At 37.4% G+C, this 18273-nt stretch overlaps 1 protein-coding gene across 3 annotated transcripts in view; it reads right to left on the bottom strand.

Annotated features, from left to right (window-relative positions):
• Positions 1-1812: 1812 nt before the first annotated feature.
• LOC5573506 (protein vestigial) overlaps positions 1813-18273 on the bottom strand; it is a 159194-nt gene continuing 142733 nt past the window's right edge. For all 3 annotated transcript variants that reach the window (XM_001654590.2, XM_021846553.1, XM_021846554.1), the window contains exon 8: positions 1813-2441. In XM_001654590.2, the coding sequence (XP_001654640.2) occupies positions 2392-2441 (50 nt within the window). In that variant the 3' untranslated portion in view covers positions 1813-2391. The remainder of the gene's footprint in view (positions 2442-18273) is intronic.

Here is an 18273-nt window from a genome sequence, read left to right as displayed (position 1 = left end):
GCGTACAAAATTCTGTTTAACAGACTGAGACCGCTCGAGGAGTCCTTCGTCGGCGAATACCAAGCTGATTTTCGTGAGGACCGTTTCGACAATGGACCAGATTTTTAGCTTGCGAATGATCCTAGATAAATTCCGGGAGTATAACTTGCAGACTCACCATCTGTTTATTGATTTCAAGGCGGCGTACGACTCAGTGAAAAGAAATGAGCTGTGGCAGACGTTAGACTGATTGAAGTAAGGAAATTACTTCAACATTGCACTCGATGGTGCTGAGATGCAGAGAAACGGCACTATCACGCATATGCTCCAGTTCTATTAAGGTCGATATTGAAATCGATCACCGGTCAGTTGAGGCTTTCGTACCTGTAAAGAGGGAGACAGCGAGGATAAGGCAGAACAGTAATTCTACCAAAATGAAGTTCATAGTTGCAGGTAGAGATAGAGGGGGCTTGGTGGTATACATAGGTGCTGAGGTAGTGTTTGTTAGGGATGTGTTTGAAGTTGTTGATGAGTTTGTTTACCTTAGAACACTAGTGACACATGACAAAAACATTTCCCATGAAGTGAAAAAACGTGTTTTGACTGTTAATAGTGACTTATACGGATTACGTAACAAACTAAGGTTCGGTTACCTATAAGCGGAAACAAAATTCGCCTTACATAACACGGTGATATTTCCGGTGGCTTTCTACGGGCACGAATCACGTACGTTTATAGAGGTAGACCATACAATCACACAAAATAAGTGGAACTCGAGCTCAAAAATTGGTACCCACTTTTATATTTGCATGCTGGTATAAGGACATCGAAATGTCAAACGATTTATATCACCAATACATTAATTGACATTGTATTGAAGTGAATCAAAGATAACATATATCCAGAGTGGCAAAAAAAAAGAACCATACTAGAAAATGGTGTGTGGCGCAGACGCATGAATCAATCAAATACGGCAGATTTCTATGGGCTGGTCAATTAGTATCAATGTCGGAAGAAAAGTTACAAAAACAATATTCGTCAGGGAACCAGATAGAGGCCAGCTGCTTCTTGGAAGGTTACGAACACGCTGCTGTAGTGTGTGAGTGATTTCACAATTGATTTCTTACAGTGAATTTTTGAGAGCCGAGATATGCAGAGATGAGGGTAAGAGTATCTTGTCGGACGGATTCAAAGTAGCTATCCATAAACCGCGTAGACCATAGCATTGTTTATACAAGATTTTGAAGGACTTAATGTTAGTTAGTTAGTTCAATGGACACTGAAACCGATAAGCCGGCAAGGATGGCCTGAGAGCTGTTCGTTTGTGTGCCGGATGACTGTGCAAATCTAGACTGAGATGAAAAAAAAAACATTTCCAGTGGTGAGGTGATCATCATTTAGACAGTCAAAGATCTGAAAGACTTTCGGATTGCAATCGATCAAATGACAACACATTGCAAAACATTTTTTTCATTTACAGAATTTTTATTATATACCACCCGGGAGGTGGCTTCATGTATAAGGGCTTGTTTTGTTGCATATAATGCTCATACGCTAAACTCTGATAGTACAGTACGTCAGTGCGATCTTTGCTTGTATCCATCACACCAGAAGAGATATACCTACGTGTAGTAATCATATTGCAATAAAATAACTATTTATATAAGAACTGTACGCAGCACAGCGTTCTTCGGTTGGCGGTTTCTCCTAGTGTTGAATTATGTAAAATAGATAGAATTCACACCTTTTCATGTGTAAAGGTATCCTCGAACGGTAGTTGAATGATTGAATTGAATATATGCACAAACTGTTTGCCAATTTTGAATGTTTAACACACTTACTTAACTGCTGGTTACTATTGTATATGGGTGATGTCGTGTACGAACTGGATTGTGGCCTGACTATAACGTATTTGTGTACTCGCTGCCTGATTTTGATCTATCAATTTTCGCCAAACAACATTCTTACTAGATATATGATACATGTTGTAACGTTGAGAAAGAGATAGGTTTGAAAACGAAAAGAAGTACGGTTTTACATGAATCGTTTATGGTCTTGCTGTCTAGAGCGTGCAAATTTAAACGAGGTTCCGTGCCTCCGAACAAAAGTTCTGTTGATGGTGCCTTACTTAAACTAGATTTGAACAAAGAGTACGATTAGATAAATTAGATTACAATATCACTAAAATCACTTTCAAGTGCTTTTTGCCATTCGTTTAGTTTAGTTTGTCTTTTGATTTATGCAGATTCACGCCTTCCAAATTTTTGAGTGCTCCTTTGATTTAGTGATGCAGTGTGGATCGTTCTTTGTAGTGCTGCTCTGCTCACCAGTCGCAGAAGGGAGGAGAATCGTCCGCTGTGTGATCCTGATTCGATCCAATAACGCCTTCACGGGAGAAATTCGTCTAACTATCTAAAACCAGTACAAATCCTTGGATGATTCCTGAACTTGGGCTTCGAGACCTGAAAAGAGCGAAGAAAAAAATAAAAATTATTTATTTTAGTTATTTGGGCCCATGTCATTTATTTGGGTTATCTCCTCAGAAAAACTATAAGACTCAAGTAAGTACAATCTATGCAGAAACAGTAACAAACGGAACACATACAGTTTTGAATCAGTTTGGTGTGTTTTATCTGGTTTTACCCTTCTAAATTGTTTTTTTTTGTCTAATCCATAGACCCTTGGAAAGTATAGGAAACTGGTCTGTAGATTGAAGTACTTTAATATTTTCCATTTGTTCGAGGATTGTTTATCATGTTAAAGTAAAACACTTACTTAATTTGTTATTATCGATAACAAAGTCTAAATCTTGCTGAGATGATCATTTAATCACTTTCAGAGCAACACTGCTTTTTGCTGTGGAACATAGTAGGCCGGATTATTTTGATCTATTCTTCCCGCCAAAAGCATCACTGTTGCCTACGTCTTCGTCAAAGTTGTGGCTGAGAAGATTTCACATGAGAAGAGTTTGTTCAATTTTCCATAAAATAATATGGCGAAGGGACAGGTGGGCTGAACACAAAAGGTTGGCGTAGAAACGGCGTGTGCACAGTCAATTTTCATCCAAATCATTTCAAACTTTACTAAGACGCTATTTACCATAATAAAAGCATAGATGAGCCAAAGTTTTAAAATTTGCATCACTTTAATGAACAAGGTGTCAACTATATAAAAGTCGATTGATAAAAATCCTATGCTCTCAAGGATCCGACATAATACAAAACTTATGGCAGGCGACACATATTAAAGTTTCGTGTTTTCAACCTTCAGCAAAGTCAACGAGCAGAGATCAGTGAACACAATTCATTTCCATCCTGTCGTTTAACAGTTCTTCAATGGCGGTGATACTCAACAACACACATGACGACAAAAACGTGGCCAGCAATAATGGCAGTAAGGAGCTGTGAGCTAGTCCAAACAGGGGACGAGTGAGAATGAAATATATCCTCACTCGGTTGAACTGTCCTGTCCCCAGACTGTTGTGTTCAGAAGCTAGAAAACCCCCTCTCTACACCGACGAGCTATTGCTTCTTGTCTGATGCTTGCATGAGATTAAAAGGGACAACCCCCTCCGTCGCATAGCAAAACGCCCAGACCGGAGCCGAAAGGTCGACTTTTGGTACGTGTGTCCTCGATGAAAAGTTGTCCTTTTGAACAACGGCATACAATAAAGGATCTCCCTCTCATGGTTGGCTCCTGTCTGGGGGCATGAAGAGGCAAAGTGTTATTTCATATGTCACATAAATTTAGCAAACGCTCACGGTAGCTGCTTTGATATTAGTTTTTGTAATGGACGTCCTTCTTGAAAGGGGCGACTTGTATAGGCTAAGTTGCCAGCATAGGACTTCAGAAACGGTTTGTTTTGGGTAGAAGTGGCAAAAGTTTGATCAAAGAGAAAATGCAATTATTTATTGCGATCTGCATCCGACAACCTGACAAAAAGGACTTGAACGGCCTTTAATCGTAGCATATCTTCTTTCTGGCGTTACGTCCCCACTGGGACAGAGACTGCTTCTCAGCTTAGTGTTCTTATGAGCACTTCCACAGTTATTCACTGAGAGCTTACTATGCCAATGACCATTTTTTGCATGTGTATATCGTGTGGCAGGTACGAAGATACTCTATGCCCTGGGAAGTCGAGAAAATTTCCAACCCGAAAAGATCCTCGACCGGTGGGATTCGAACCCACGACCCTCAGCTTGGTCATGCTGAATAGCTGCGCGTTTACCGCTACGGCTATCTGGGCCCCTAATCGTAGCATATGTCAGCACGATTATTGTTGCAATAAGTGTGTAGGGTAAAAGCACCGGTTTTGGCCAGCCTAAGAGAAAATGTCAATACAAATATATGATATGATATATTCAACCCACATTATGTGTAAAACAAGGCGTTGTTCACACAAATTTGGAGAAGCTTTAAAGCATGTCGTTGAATACCAACTTTATATTTCAGCTTTTAGGTGAAACATCTCAGAATCCAAAAATGGCCGGCACAATGGCCGACTTGTGCCCCTACTCACGATTTCAAAGGCACAAAACTGGAGAAATTGTTGGCAAACGTTTCTGATCTTCTTATTTTAAGCTTTCTGCTAGTGCACAAAGCCAAAATAAAAAGTGCACGGTTGTTGGATGCTTTCTTTGTGAGATTTGTGCCTTTGAAGTTTAAGTGCAATTTTAGAAGTTGATTCAAAACTGTTTCACCTTAAGCTGAAGCAGCGTGTAACTCAAAGAATCATTAGAATCATCATTGATGTAATAGTAGTAGTGTCGCCTTTCCATGTACAGTTACAAAACAAACAAACAAAATGTATAACATTTGTGTTAAGCATATTTTTAAGTAAACACATGGGAAATTTAGTAGATTGACGATTATTGGAAATCAAAATCAACTCTTCAATCGTACTTATCAAAAGAAAACATTTTAATTCAATAAACGGAAACGGAATTTCTCTGTTTTATATTGGATTTATCGCATATTTTTGTTGCATCGGTACGGTTTATGTTTGCAAGAGATGACGGTGTTGCCAGATGGTTGGTGACAGATTTTTCTACCAATTGTTATATGCTTGTTTTCGGAACATTTGCTGCATATTATCAAAACTTATCATTTTGCAAATAATTTTCCATCACAAGATCACTGATTTAATCAAATTTTAATGATTTTTGTGATCAATTCACATTAAATGCTATGATTTTACAGTTAGCAACTCTGACATCAGTGAAGGAGCCTATGGCCACTCCCAGCCGAACTTCTTGTTGATTCTTTGTGCATTTTCACTGACTTCGGACAATCACGGAATAGCAACCATTTATATGCATAGTCAGTATAAGCTAGCAAAGCTAGCTAGCTAGAATTAGCATACCATAGACTGACTGTACATGTCAATGGTTGCTACTCCGTGATTGATCGGAACTGGTAAGAATTGCACTAGGATTCAAATTAATAAGGGATGGGAGTTTCCGCTTACTCTCGAAGTGCAATTATAGCATATCTAATATTATTGATCAATAACGGCGCCGGCCAAGTCCTTACAGTCAGTTGGGATGGGGAAGGAACATTAGGGTGTAATGATTGTTGCTTCTAGAGACCGAGAATACCTCTGCATCTCTACAATCACCACGGGAAGGGTGATTATTAGTATGGGAGGAAAAGATCAGTGCGCATCGTACCTTCGTGCTGTGCGTACACGAATTCTCTCTGCTCTTGGAAGTTTTCTTAAAAACTACCTAAAGCAATAAAACAGTACTTTTTAGTGCTACAAAAACAGTACTTTTCAGTGCTAAAATTAAAAACGGTACTTTTCAGTGCTACCAAAACAGTACTTTTCAGTACCATTTTTTCTACTATTGATCCCTTTACGATCCTTTTTTGGACCCGTGCCTTCGATTTTTCGTTGGACCCGTTGGCGAAAGCTAGCGGTGGTAATCCTTCTTGGACACCGTCTTGGGAAAAAACCTTTCGAAGGTCACGTCTTCTTTCGTTTATTAGCTAAACATGGTATCAACAACAAACAAAAGGAAGGGTGAATCTCTGAATTCACTACTTCCTTCCAAAAAAGTGGGTTTTAAAACTGTCACTACACGTGGCAAGAATGGAAGAAAGGACGTTTCCCCGGAATGCGAACTTTCTTCCAAGGGTGAAATGAATAATTGTATCGAAATGAGCAATCAGTTCGATGTTCTAGACAAATTTTCCGAACATCAAATCGAAGCAGCCTCTAGCCCAGGCTCCTTGATTCAAGTGAGGAAGCAAAGAGTGCCGCCTATCGTGGTCAATTGTTCCGAATTTGCGGGATTTAGGCAGGAGATCTTGAACTCCATTAGGGGAATCAAGGTTTCCTTTCAAATCGCAAAGAAAGGAGACTGTCGCGTTTTGCCGGAAACTCTTAAAGATCGTGAACTTCTTCTCAAACATCTTGAAGAGAAGAAGCACAAATTTTTTACTTATGACGACAAAACTGAACGTTTGTTCAAAGTTGTCTTGAAAGGTCTCTCAAGTGACTATAAATCACCTGAAGAGATCAAAAATGGAATAAATGATATACTTGGATTTTCCCCAGTCCAAGTAATCATTATGAAAAAGAGAACCCAATCTGGCATTGTTCGGAAAGGGCTTTCTCAAGAATTTTATTTAGTTCACTTTAACAAAAAAGAACTAAATGATATTAAAGCTTTAGAAAAAGCAAAACTTATGTTTGATGTCCGTGTGACATGGGAACATTTCCAGAAACCTGGAGGAAATTACCAGAACCCCACTCAGTGCCGTCAGTGCCAAAAGTGGGGTCATGGTCAGTGCCGTAGCGTGCGGTTGGCCAGGTTGGCACCCGCCAAGGGCGCCAGCCATTGGGGGGCGCCAAAGTATTTTGTTAATTTTGAAAGGCATTTATTAAATAAGGGCGCCTCCTAAAACAAATTTCCAACTAAATTTTTTTAACATAATAATGGAAAATTTGAACAATTCCTTAATCGCTTTCAAATACCTTTCAGTATTTTGGATGATTCCCATACATTTATTTCAAATTTTAACATTATGGTTACTTGCCTAATCTCTAATGGTTTTTAATAGCCATTAAAACTGGTTTGAGCAAAAATCAAGTTTGTGGTATTTATTTGGAGGTTCTATTGGAAATAAAAAAAAAATATTCAAATAAACTTGATAAGAATTAAACAGTCTCTTTGAAAGCCTAAGAGCATCTTGAACAGGGTTCTCAGAGTACGGTAGATCATTATGACAGATAATCTTGAACAGGCCTTTCATTACAGCTTACAGTGATTTATCTCCATACAAATGGTATAGAAAGTCTTGAAATGGATTGTTCATGCCCAAATGAAAAGCCCTTACTATGAATGACCAGATAATTGCCGTCTGAAACTATTTATCTTCATCGCATGATAGACTCTTCTCTGATCATGATAACCTCATCATCATCATGATCATCATATCTGTCAAGTTATATGACGCATCAGCCAAGCAACAACAAAACATGATACAAAGACCTTCAACTTATTTGCATTAGAATTTTTCAAATGATTTGTAAATGTTGTTTCAACATTTAAACAAGAATGTTCATTGGATCCATTTAAACATTTTGGCCATACAGATTTTTAACACCTAAATTCTTCAACCAACCGAAAATTATGGTGTGCAAGTTTGCTCAAGATGAACCTTTGATTTTCTGAAGGTTGGTATAAAAATGTATAGTTTAAGCGGAGCATGTATTCGAGTGTGTGCTCACATTTGAAAATTTAGTCGAAGTTGATTATAATTCCCCATACATTTTACTAGGGAGCACAAACATAAGAATTTTGATAACGTTCTTAGAGGAAATATAAAAAAAATCAGTTTTTATTTAAACTTCAAAAAATTCTGGGTTTGAATTTAGAAGAGAAATACAAAAATACTTTCAGAATTGTTAGTGAAAGTTATTTTTAACTTTTCCCCGCCTTGACATCACTGTGCAGCTGGGCAGAATATTCAAAAATTTCTACACGTGGTAGGAACTCTTACAGAATTCTGAATAACATTTTCAGAGAATTTCGTGTCAGTGATAAGCAAACATGAGTTATAAAGATTGAATTTATTTTTTCCCTAGTATGAACATATTCCACGCTGACTGACTATAGTTTTTTTTTTAATTTTTGATTTGCTGGAGATGATTTAGCATGAATAAATTTTAGATCACATTAAATACCATTTCTGAAATTCAACCAAGAAGGGGAAGTGTTGGAGATTCTAGAACAGTTGGAATTTTCTTTAAGTAAATTACTAACACGAGTATCACAGAAACAAGGCTATTGAGTAAGAGATGCTTATAAATTCGTTGCAAATTCCATGAACTTTTAATTAACTAATAAAACAAATTCATATTTTTCCATGTTACTTTTAAGGTATTAAACTTCTAAATGGTATAACGAAACACATATTACCTCATTATTTCCTCTGATTCAATTAAACAATTGATAAAAAGTTTTTTATTGCATTTTATTCTAATAATTTGACGAATTTGCTTCCACTTATTGGAAGACTCTTGCGAAAACAACTAAAAAAATGTTTTCTTAAGGAGTTGTTAGGCAAAATCATTACAAAATATTTAGAAGCCTTAGCATTTTTTAACAAATGAAAATATAATTAACAATGTCAAGAAATAAAAAAAATGTATTTAAGAAATAAAAAATAAAAACTATTGATTTTAAGAAGAGTTTTTTCAATGCTATGCTCAATTGTTTCCGCAAAAGTGCCTCATGAACAGTAGATTTCTTACAAATTTCTTCAAAACATATTTTATAAAATCTTACACAGTTTTCAAGAAGAACTGTGTAGTACACGTTTCATTGATATTTACTAATTATATTAATGAACTCTAAATTACTGAATGCTTGAGTCGCAATTTAATATATGCATTCATTTAAGAGTTGTCCTATTATTTTAAAAAGGATCTTTATGGAAATTGTCTAGTATCCCAAGCAAAAACTGCAATATATGCATATAAACGGTATACGTTTAGCTAGCAATACTGTATAACTACAATTAAAGTTTATTTAAAGTGGAAAAGGGCCCCTCTACAGGCATTTTTGTGTTATATTTTATAAAATTTACTCGACCTTTGTGAAGCCTTTTGACACCTTACAGTAGCTATACAGTAGATGCTAGCTTTATGTACACCATATATATGCATGAATAATAGCTTGAGCCACATGGTTACTTGGGATGTTCAACGAAAACTTCAATCACATACAAAATTGCATCAGAGGGGCGCCCAACGGGAAGTTTGCCAAGGGCGCTGTGAGGCCACGCTACGGCTCTGGTCATGGTACAGAAAATTGTCGCATGGATGCTAAATGCATGATTTGCGGAGGTTCTTCTCACGCTAAGGACGTCTGTCCAGTGAAGGAAGATACCACCAAATTCATATGCTGTAATTGCGGGGCTAACCATAAGTCCAATTTTTGGAATTGTCCTTCACGCAAAAGGGTCATTGAGGCTCGTGCCAGGCAGATGAAAGATAATATCCGTTACGATAACGGTCGTTTCCGGAATTTGCCTGGTAGAGTATCGAACAATGCTCATTTTTCAGTTAACGATCGCTTGATCATGAATCATACCCATCAGGAAGATCATAATCATGCTCATTCACAAACTAATTTTAATCCGTCGGGTAGCCGTTCGAATCTTTCAATTTCGAATGTATCTACCCACGGTAAATCCTTTGCCGATATCGTAGCAGGAAATTTGAACTCCTCCCCTGTTCGATCCATGGGTACCCATTCTACTTATTTCAAATCAAATAGAAAAAACCCTACCGCCACAGGTAACTCCGCTTCTTCGTCTACCGGAAATTCTAATGGGAAATCACATGACATGTCTGCCTCTGATTTTAATTTTCTAACTGAACAATTGAATCTAATGATTGATGCAATGTTCAAAGCCACCACTATGACTGAAGCAGTCCAAGTAGGTGTAAAATTTACAAAGCAAATTGTTATTGGATTACGTTTTTCTAATGGATCCAAATAATAATTTAAATATTTTGAATTGGAACGCTCGTTCTCTGAATGGTAAAGAGGACGAGCTGTTTAATTTTCTTACGGTTAATAACGTGCATATAGCAGTTATTACCGAAACGTATTTAAAACCTGGATCTAAACTCAAAAGAGATCCTAACTTTTTTGTTTATCGTAATGATAGACTTGATGGGGCATGTGGGGGAGTTGCAATCATCATTCATAGGCGTATAAAACATCAACTGTTTTCATCATTTGAAACTAAAGTTTTTGAAACTTTAGGTGTTTCTGTTGAAACACAGTTTGGTAAATATATTTTCATAGCTGCCTATTTGCCTTTTCAATGCTCTGGACAGCAAGTTAATTTGCTCCAAACTGACTTGCGTAAATTGACTCGCAATAAGTCAAATTTTTTTGTCATTGGTGACATTAATGCCAAACATCGGTCATGGAATAATTCTCAAAGTAATTCCAACGGCAGAATTTTATTTGATGAGTGCTCTTCAGGATATTTCTCAATTCAATACCCTGATAGCCCCACATGTTTTTCCTCTTCTAGAAATCCATCTACGATTGATTTGGTCTTAACCGACTCTAGACATCTTTGTAGCCAACTGATTACTCATGCTGATTTTGATTCTGATCATGTCCCTGTTACATTTCAAATATCCCAAGAAGCGATTCTCAATCCTATCAGCTCCACTTTCAATTATTTACGAGCCGACTGGAATATATATGAAACGTATGTTGACTCTAATCTTGATGTTAACATTTCTTTAGAAACTAAACTTGATATTGACAATGCTCTTGAAACTTTAACAAATTCCATTGTTGAAGCCCGGAGCATTGCAATTCCAAAATGTGAAGTAAAATTTGAATCCGTGATTATAGACGATGATCTTAAACTCTTGATCCGTCTTAAAAACGTGAGGAGAAGGCAATTTCAACGCACTCGCGATCCTGCTATGAAAATTATATGGCAGGATTTGCAGAAAGAAATCAAGAAACGTTTTGCTCAATTAAGAAACAAAAATTTTGAAAATAAAATTTCTCAATTGGACCCTGGCTCTAAGCCCTTTTGGAAATTATCTAAAATCTTGAAAAAACCTCAGAAGCCAATACCGGCATTGAAAGAGGAAAACAAATTATTACTAACTAATTGCGAAAAAGCTCAAAAACTTGCTATGCAGTTTGAAAGTGCGCACAATTTTAATTTAGGACTTACTAGTCCAATTGAAAATGAAGTTACTCAGGAGTTCGAAAATATTCTCAATCAAGAGAACGTTTTCGAAAATGCCTGGGAGACTGATTTGGAAGAAGTGAGAACTATTATTAAAAAAATCAAAAACATGAAAGCTCCTGGCGATGATGGAATTTTCTACATCCTCATCAAGAAACTTCCAGAAAGTAGCTTATCATTTTTAGTTGATATATTTAACAAATGTTTTCAATTAGCATATTTCCCTGACAAATGGAAAAATGCTAAGGTTGTTCCAATTTTAAAACCAGACAAAAATCCTGCAGAAGCTTCTAGCTATCGTCCAATCAGTTTGCTTTCCTCCATCAGTAAACTTTTTAAAAGGTTATTTTGAACAGAATGATGGCCCACATCAACGAAAATTCAATTTTTGCCAATGAACAGTTCGGATTCCGCCATGGACATTCGACCACTCATCAACTTTTACGAGTAACAAATTTGATCCGTTCCAACAAATCTGAAGGCTATTCTACTGGTCTTGCTCTTCTAGACATAGAAAAAGCATTCGACAGTGTTTGGCATGAAGGTTTGATTGTAAAATTAAACTTTAATTTTCCAACATACATTGTTAGAATAATTCAAAGTTATCTGTCAAATCGTACACTTCAGGTTAATTATCAAAACTCCAGATCTGAAAGACTTCCTGTAAGAGCTGGTGTTCCTCATGGCAGCATTTTGAGACCAATATTATACAATATTTTCACATCTGACTTACCTGAGTTACCTCAGGGATGTCAAAAATCTTTATTTGCGGATGACACAGGCCTCTCCGCCAAAGGACGAAGCCTGCGTGTCATCTGTAGTCGATTGCAAAAAAGTTTGGATATTTTTTCTTCATACTCGCAAAAATGGAAGATTTCTCCTAATGCTTCCAAAACTCAACTAATAATATTCCCACATAAACCAAAAGCTCTTTATTTGAAACCTTCAAGTAGACATGTTGTCACGATGAGAGGGGTTCCAATAAATTAGTCAGATGAAGTTAAGTATCTAGGGCTCATGCTAGATAAGAATTTAACTTTCAAAAATCACATTGAGGGCATTCAAGCCAAATGTAATAAATATGTAAAATGTCTCTATCCCCTTATTAATAGAAAATCAAAACTTTGTCTTAAGAACAAGCTTTTGATATTCAAACAAATTTTCAGGCCAGCCATGTTGTATGCTGTACCAATATGGACTAGCTGTTGTAATACCAGGAAGAAAGCTCTGCAGAGAATTCAAAATAAAATTTTGAAAATGATTCTGAGACTTCCTCCCTGGTATAGTACCAATGAGTTACATAGAATATCCAATGTTGAAACATTGGAACAAATGTCAAATAAAATAATAAATAATTTCAGGCAAAAATCGTTACAATCTTCTATTGCCACGATTAATGCGTTATATGTTTAGGTTAAGTTGGGTTAAGTATATTAAAAACTTTATTTTTCTCTTATAAGCAGGTGAAATCAACTCACCTGTAAAAAAACTGAACTGCTACGGCAACTGAAATGTAATATGTTGTTAACAAAATGTTAATTAAATCTTAAATTTGTTTTACCAAATTAGGATGATAGTGTTGTCTAATAACACAGAACACCTAGATATAAGAAATGAATGTAATGTTTGGAATGATACTAATAAAGAAATTTAAAAAAAAAAAAGGAAAAGATCTGGGGGTCACCTTTGGTTGGTGATGCGATCCATGGACAAGGAGCAAAATACGACTTATACTTAAAGCTAGTTTTGTATTTTTGTCTCGAGAAGTTTTTGGTACAAGATTCGAACCATTCTGCAGTTTCGAACCATTCAAAAGAATATTTTATTAATGGCGAACAATTCAAAAGATATTTTTAGAAATGTCAAATAGAGAAAAATATATGTATCTCGATGCCGACACTTGTAATGACGAACCATACAAAGTTTGTTTGAATACACCATAAAAGTAATGCATTCTTGAAAAATTTGTTATCATAAGCATGAAACGAGCTCACCAGTTGATAATCCGTCCTCGACTGAACACGAATATATTTTCGCACTCACACAGCGCGAACACTTCTAGGCGTCCCGAATACGAACCGTCTTGCTTTGGCTTTTCGAAGCACTGCCCAGCAAAACGCGCGAAACGAAAAGCAAACTCCCGGCGATCCGAAAACGAACCGTCTTGCTTGGGCTTTCCAAAACACTGACCGAGGAAAAAAAATCATTCCGGCGACGCACACACCGAACTCGTTTGCTTGGGCTCTCGGAAGAACGCTGCCCAGTATATCTAAAACCGAGAAAAATAAATCATTCCGACGACGCACAAACTGAACTCGCTCGCTTGGGCTTTCGGAAGCACACTCTATGAGCTAGCTAAGCTAGCTAGCTAGAATTACACAAGACATTCAAGGAAATATCAATTATTTGTAACTAAAATGCGGAATTGTCACGCCTTAGCCTGAATTTTAAGTTTTTCAAAAATATGTATTTTCAGTTTTGCCCAAAAATCTGTATAATTTATACAGAATCTTTAAATTTGTATTAAAATAACAGATCTGTATATACAGATTCTTAGTAACAAAATTATCGAGAAAATTTGTAAAATTCATGATGATAATAAATCTTCGAGCTGTTTAGTAGAATACCTATAAGTAGATGAAATAACCGAATTTAGTACAATACCATTTAATTCCACTAGAGTTTGTATCCTTTGACAGATACGCGTATTTCGACCTCAACTGTAAGGCCGTCTTCAGTGTCGTGTACTAGACTCGACTCGAAATCGAGTCTAGTACACGACACTGAAGACGGCCTTACAGTTGAGGTCGAAATACGCGTATCTGTCAAAGGATACAAACTCTAGTGGAATTAAATGGTATTGTACTAAATTCGGTTTTATCATCTACTTGTAAAATTCAGATAAATTTGTAAATTTGTATATGTGGTAACCCTGATTGTACCAGATTGCACACATTTCGATCATCATAAAAGTCTTTAGGCATTGCTGCTGCATCTGTCCATTCGTAACCGCAACATTACAGTTCTCGTTTGGTAGCGGAAAAACTGCCCACTCTCAGTGCTAATGTCTCAGCACCTCCGACCTGAGACTGTGTAGGTACGATCTGTGTACAGAGAGTGTGTGCGAATGCGTGGCGGCAATAAAAAGGCGTGTCTTGGGCGAACCCTCAGAGCTGGCCGTGCGATTGGCCGCGAACGATGGCTACCCGATGCCATAAATTATATTTAATTATAATATTATACATGTGCTGACAACGATTGTGGCCGTTCTCGGGTTCGTTCATCAACTGACGGGTGTCCAGCTTGCAACGTTGATGGTGAAGTAGTGGTGTTGCCGAAGCGTAAGCAGGAGGAAAAGCGAAATGCTCATTTAGTAAATTAATTGCACACTGGCGTGGTTCTTGTAATCTATGCTCGCTGGGTGCGCCTGAAGGCGACTACCACCATCACTATGGGCAGCTTTCATGTAGACTGTCGGCCAAAAAGGTTTTGTCATCTTAAGTCATATCCGTAAGTTTAAGACAAATCAAGTTTTCGAGGCAAACTTTTGAAAAGGGCCCAATACTATGACTTAAATAGTTATGATGGCATGAATCATTTTGCGAGATATAATTATCCGCTAGAGTGAACTTTATCTGTAATTGAAGGATTTTTTAAAAACATTGAAAATAGTCGAAATTTCCTAAAATAAGTGCAGCAAAATTGATCCTTTAGTCACATTTTAGAGCGGCACTACTTGGGATAAAAATGTATGGAATGTGTAAAGTATCCATAAGAATCGATTTTTTTTTCAGTGCGCACCTTACATTCATACGAAGCAAAGCATGGATATTTTTTTCATTTTATTTCACCAGTGAATAAGCTTTCGAACTGTAGAAAATATTACCAATATGCAGTATTATGAATTGAACGTAAACCGTGTGTTTGCATGGATTTGTTTTATAAACTTTAATTTTGACACACTGTATCAGTGATATTCTACAAGATCTTGCTTTGATATTCCAGGAATGTCGAACAAAAGTGTTTACTATGAAACAATGTACAAGAAAAACCTATGAGAACAAGTCATTTTCCCGATTATTGACCACCTGATCGTCCATAGTGCCACCAGCGCCGAAAACGTAAAGGCCCCATGTAATGTCCAGGGCTGGTAATTGCTCGGTAATTTTAGCTTTTCTTCCCTCCGAAAGGCGATGCGAAACCTTGTGGACGCGAAAAACCGGAGAGGGCGGCAAAAATCGACAGGAAGCATTTTTATGTTCCCATTACGGGAGGAGGAATGGGAATGGGGTTACTGTTTTATTTCAAGTTTTTTTTTCGCTGAACATTAATTAGATTCAGTCTAAGCATTTATGTTTCGTATCAATTATGTGTTGGGCCTGGCGGCGTTAGATCAAAGAAGAGCGGTTTGTGACAATTGGGGCAGTTAGGCTGTTTTCAGCGGAATATCAGTGAGTTGGTCTCCGCAGAAATGGTGGTTCATGCTCAGTGGAATTAATTTTCTTTAATTGCTTGTAATTATTTTGACGGATTGGTGACGATATATTCTGGGAAAAGTTTAGTATCGCTACATTCCACTGGCAACTTGGGTCTCTTCTAAGCTCGATTGGGATGCGGAATTTTAATGCTGAATGTAGAATAGATTTTTATAGTTAAGAAAATGACAAATGCCAACCTAGTTATCGAAGAAATTTTGAATGTCTGTCTGATAAATAGAAATAATAAACCATAGAAGAATAATGTCGCTGGTGTTCCCTTTGTTCTCGCTCAGAAACATGTTGGCTACATAAGTGTCAAACTGCATACATTTTCGCGTTGACATTTATAGCCCCGCCTATCTCTGCCAGCAAAGGATGATCCGACAGCGACGCCAGCGACACCCTTCTTCTATGGTTTATTACTTCTATTGTCTGATATCTTTCGAAGTGCTGGCGTCACCTGTTGGCAAAATTTAGAATCAAATAGCTTGATCAATGATTGCGCTTGGCTTATCTAAAATCTTTGCAGAAGACGCCATCGTTATAAGTGATCAGGATTCTGGAATATTTCCAAACGTTTCATGTACACTAGCACCGCTTGGTGGCAAAATCTCGATTTTTTTTGGCTAGAATGGTGATAGCCCTTGAGCTAATGAACAACTCTGCCGAAGACGCCATCTATCTAACTGGCTCCGGCGTTAATCGCAAAACAAATGTTTCGTGCTCACTGGCGAAACTTCTTCTTCTTCTTCTTGGCACTGGGACAGATCCCGCTTCTCAGCTTAGTGTTCTTATGAGCACTTCCACAGTTGTTTACTGAGAGCTTTTTTGCCAAAGTTTAATTCAATATTTCCATCATTGTATACTCTCAAGAAATATAATGTGAAGTGAAAGTGATCGGAAATCTTGAACCCCTAAACAATTTTTTGATGGACTTAGTGCACTTGGTCCACTCTGACTGAACCAAAAAACATCGTTCAGTGATTTAATTGACTCTGACTGAACATTTTTTTGAAAAAAAAAAAAAAAAAACAATCATTTAATGTTTGCATGGTCGAACTCGGTTCATATCTCTAAGATTAACGGATTAGCAACATCTTTCGACAGCAGTATCGTATTTTATTTTTAAATAAAATCCTCATTTTCAATCCAGAAATCAGTGACATTACAAAGCTTTAATGTTGTTGGCTGAGGCCATTGAAGATCACAAATATTCAAATATGCGTTCAATCTGAGTGGACCAAGTGATAATTTTGGTCCATAGAAGTTGTGTCAATATCTGACTAACAGTTCAAATATTGTAAATGATCAGAAATCAAAATAAAATGTATCGAATTATGTAACATTTATGTATCTATTGACGGATGAGAAGTAGAATCATTGCAAACAATTTGAGAAATTACTTGAAATGTATCATTTTCTCAAATTACTCAACGGGCGTATCGTTTTCTTGGTGATGGTAAAAAAGCACTTGGTCTACTCTGACTGCATACTTTTATGGATTTTTATTGATCATTCAAAGTAAATTTATTACTTATCTCTCGCAGTTTACGACATTCATCAAATACGATCAAAGTGAAATGGAGGTAACATAATTTTGCATCTAATGACAGAATAATCACATTTTCCAAAGTTTTATACTTCGTCCCCTCTTACTTAACGCCGACCAGTTGAAGTGCGCCAAAGACTTTCCGTAGTAAATAACAAACGATGCTCGTTACTAGTTGCGTGTCTAGATGCAGCGTTTTTTGGACGAGGGTGAGCTGATAAAAGCCCCTCTTGAGGATTGTTGGGGTAGCAGCAGAGGAAGACATCGGTGAAACGATTGGTTGGACGAGAAACGTCAAACGATTTTAGAAGAGAAGAATGCAGCGCGAGATTTGCAAACAGATGAGGAGACCGCAAACTTATCTTTTCCGGGATAAGAAGCAACACTTCAAAGAGACGGGGTGTGAAGAAATGCAGTAACTGTGTCGCTCTAAGGAAACCCGCTTATTTTACGAGGATCTCAACGCATCCCGTAAATGCTTCATGACGCGAGCCGAAATGTATCGGATGTAGTATCTTGACGGAAGAGCGTGAGGAGATTGAAAGATGGAAACAGCATTACGTTGAGCACCTGCATGCCGTGGAGCCAGAACACCAAGACGGCAGGAGGTATAACAATAACGGTTCGGTGGACGAGGGCGATGTACCAACTCCCAAGTAAAGTACAGCCAAGTATCCTATCAACAGATCAAAAACAATATGGTTGTAGGAAATATCATGGAGTAGAGCTTATTGAGATTGGCCTAGTTAAATTGGCTACTTGTCTGCACCAGTTCATAGTCAAGATACAGAACAGCTACTGAAGGAGTGAAAAGAAGGTTAACGTGCCCAATTTCTAAGAAAGGTTACTAGTTCGCATGTCAGAACTATCCTGCGATCACTATTCTCAGCGCAGCCTACGGGCATGAGACGTGGACAATGCAATGCTCGAAGAGGACCTGCAAGCGCTAAGAGTTTCTAAGGTGAACCCAGTATCCAAAAAGCGCCAAAACTGGAAGGGTGCGATGGTCGGGGCACGTTGTGAGAA

Source organism: Aedes aegypti, chromosome 2 (assembly GCF_002204515.2).
Source record: "Aedes aegypti strain LVP_AGWG chromosome 2, AaegL5.0 Primary Assembly, whole genome shotgun sequence".
NCBI lineage: Eukaryota > Metazoa > Arthropoda > Insecta > Diptera > Culicidae > Aedes > Aedes aegypti.
Note: the sequence above shows the minus strand (reverse complement) of the source record. Positions and strands in the feature narration are given on the sequence as shown.